Raw genomic sequence first — 2,500 nt, 5'->3', positions numbered from 1 at the left:
TCAGTTTTGGTGGTAGGTTGATCAATCAGAAGGATTGCGAATTGTTGGTTCTACCGATATTTGAGTGCATCTGCTAAGCAGTGCAGTTCAGCTAGCGCCTTTATTAAATCGGCATCTGACGTTGATTGCAGACATGAAGCTGAACGGCTCGAACAAGAAGCCAAAGGTCGACTGGAAAGGCAAAAGATAACAGATGAAGCTGAAGCGGAGCGTGCACGCAAGGAGTTACTAGAGTTGCAGGCTCAAAGTGCTGCAGTGGAGTCAACAGGACAAGCGAAGGCTGAAGCCCAATCACGGGCAGAAGCTGCTAGGATTGAAGGGGAAACTGCGGTACAACAAGCCAAGTTGAAAGCAGAAGCTGCCAAGATAGAGGCCGTAAGTTTTTCCTTACAATGAATAATCTTGCAAGAACTTGTTGCTGCCAAATTCATCAGTAGTTTGCTGAATTCTTTACTGCCAGGTACTTTGTCAAACACAACCTCGGAGACCCAAGGGCAGTCAGTTTTGTGGGGTTTTTTTTTTTCATCCAACCTGTCAGGCTGCCCCTGGGTCGGCAAGAAGACCACTCATTCTCTGTTTGCATGGAAAAGCCTTTCTTGTCGGTCGGACAACAAATGTAACAGTCCTTCCCACTAGAAATTTTCTTGTTTTGATCGAAAAGATCGAGATAGCTTGATGATACACAACCATGCTCTGTTATTTTGAAAGAATCATCATTTTTGATGGAGGATAGATATACATAAAATATAGTACTGTTCAGTTTAGCGAGAAATTTTTTCCTCCCTTTTTTGTTAAAAGGCACATACCTGATCTTACTTGCTTATCCTTCTATTTGGCGAGAAGTTCCCACCGCTTTTATTTTTCTTCGAAATGAAAAGCTGTCTTAAATTTATTATGTCGAAATGAGGACACTTACAGTGAGGACACTCGAACCATGAACACTTGATATTTTTTTGTACATTTTTTTAGTGACTATAGAATGTGGGCTCGTCCTTTTGACAAGAGTATTTAATGTTTTTACACTTACAAAATGCTATACATGTAACACTATGCATCATAAGAAGAGCCTTTATTTCTTCCTCCCCAAAAAAACAATGTACTCAAAAATGTCAAGTGTTCAGGGTTCAAGTGTCGTTACTGTAATAACTCTGTTTGAACATGCATTGTTTTTATTTCTCTTGGGACCATTGTAAGTCTCAAGAGAAACTGGAAACAATGCTTATGTTCCCGAAATTACTTTCAATCTTGTTCCCAGCTTTTTGTTCCCTAAAATTGTTCATGTTCCCTTGTTTCCTAAGGTACTTTGTCAATGTTCCCCTGTTCCCCTGTTCCCCTGTTTAAATTTGCCATGTTTTCTTGTTCCCCAAACCCCTTGGGAGGGACTCGGCAAGTGTAGCTTTGGTGAGCGCATGCAGCTCTTTAGCTTGCTTACTCTGCAATCAAATGGTCAGCTACCCCTAGTCTTGTAAACATGGTTTTCTTTCTCTGGTTATGCTCTACAAATAAAAATGATTAACGAAAGAATCTCTCTGAAAAGGTAATGATTTTTTTCAATTTCTCTTCCGTCGTCGCAATGAATGCCGAGAGAGCGCTAACAAAAACGCTGGTTAAGGATTACCTCAAACGTTTACATCATCATTCCTAAAGAAATGCAATTATCTAAAAACACCCACTCGGAAAAACCTTTATATCAAAACTTTTACTTTTACAATTTATCACGGAATTTCCCAATGTCTTTTTCTCCAAAACAAAGTCGGCGACCTCCTCCACCACCTTTTTTTCCTAATTTTGGAGTTAGCACCTCATACCCTTACTGAGGGCGAAAACAAAACGCCACTTCAGGGGGAACGCATTAACTTCCTTTAAGCGGTTTATTTTAGATTTCACGAAGTGTTCCGATGTTCCTTTTTTTCGTTAAAAGGAATCTGCACTGCAGCGTCTAACAAAAACACGAGAAGCAGAACTGAAATACCAATCAGAACAGGACGGTCTGGATGTATCCAAAGTGAAAGAGCTGGCAGCCATTGAAATTGAAAAGTTTCAGAACATGGTGTCATCCATTGGAGCTGATACAATACAAGCAATTGCTACAGCAGGACCAGAGATGCAGGTATGCCGGGGAATACGTTATACAACATTCAACTCATAAGCAAAGCTGGGTCTTCGTTTGAGGCCGGACGTTTCGTCCCTCCGGTGCTCCCATTCCATGTCAAGTACTTTGATGCCAATATTTGAGGGGTTTGTTTTACTTTTTACTATAATTTGAGTGAAATCCAGCCTTACCAAGGAAACTGATTCTTGGGTTCCAGAAACACCGGAAACAGCGTTTTTGAGACGTCTTGTCACAAAAATGTCAAGTCCGGTGCTTTCAGTAATATGTCCGGTACTTTACAAAACTGTCGAAAACCCTGAGCAAAGTGTTTTGATTGCCAATTGAATCATGCCATCCATAAAATATTAAGCCTACCAAAGTGCAATTTGCTTTTGCTTTTGAGAGTAG

The 2,500-nt window shown here is 40.6% G+C and overlaps 1 protein-coding gene across 3 annotated transcripts in view; it reads left to right on the top strand.

Moving 5' to 3' along the window:
• The window catches only part of LOC137974799 (major vault protein-like), a 36,550-nt gene that overhangs the window by 32,572 nt on the left and 1,478 nt on the right, over positions 1-2,500 (top strand). For all 3 annotated transcript variants that reach the window (XM_068821784.1, XM_068821782.1, XM_068821783.1), the window contains 2 exons: positions 132-375; positions 1,922-2,110. In XM_068821784.1, coding sequence (XP_068677885.1) covers positions 132-375; positions 1,922-2,110 — 433 coding nt within the window. The remainder of the gene's footprint in view (positions 1-131; positions 376-1,921; positions 2,111-2,500) is intronic.

Source organism: Montipora foliosa, chromosome 11 (assembly GCF_036669935.1).
Source record: "Montipora foliosa isolate CH-2021 chromosome 11, ASM3666993v2, whole genome shotgun sequence".
NCBI classification, from domain to species: domain Eukaryota; kingdom Metazoa; phylum Cnidaria; class Anthozoa; order Scleractinia; family Acroporidae; genus Montipora; species Montipora foliosa.
The sequence above is the reverse complement of the archived record's forward strand: the minus strand, read 5'-3'. Positions and strand labels throughout refer to the sequence as shown.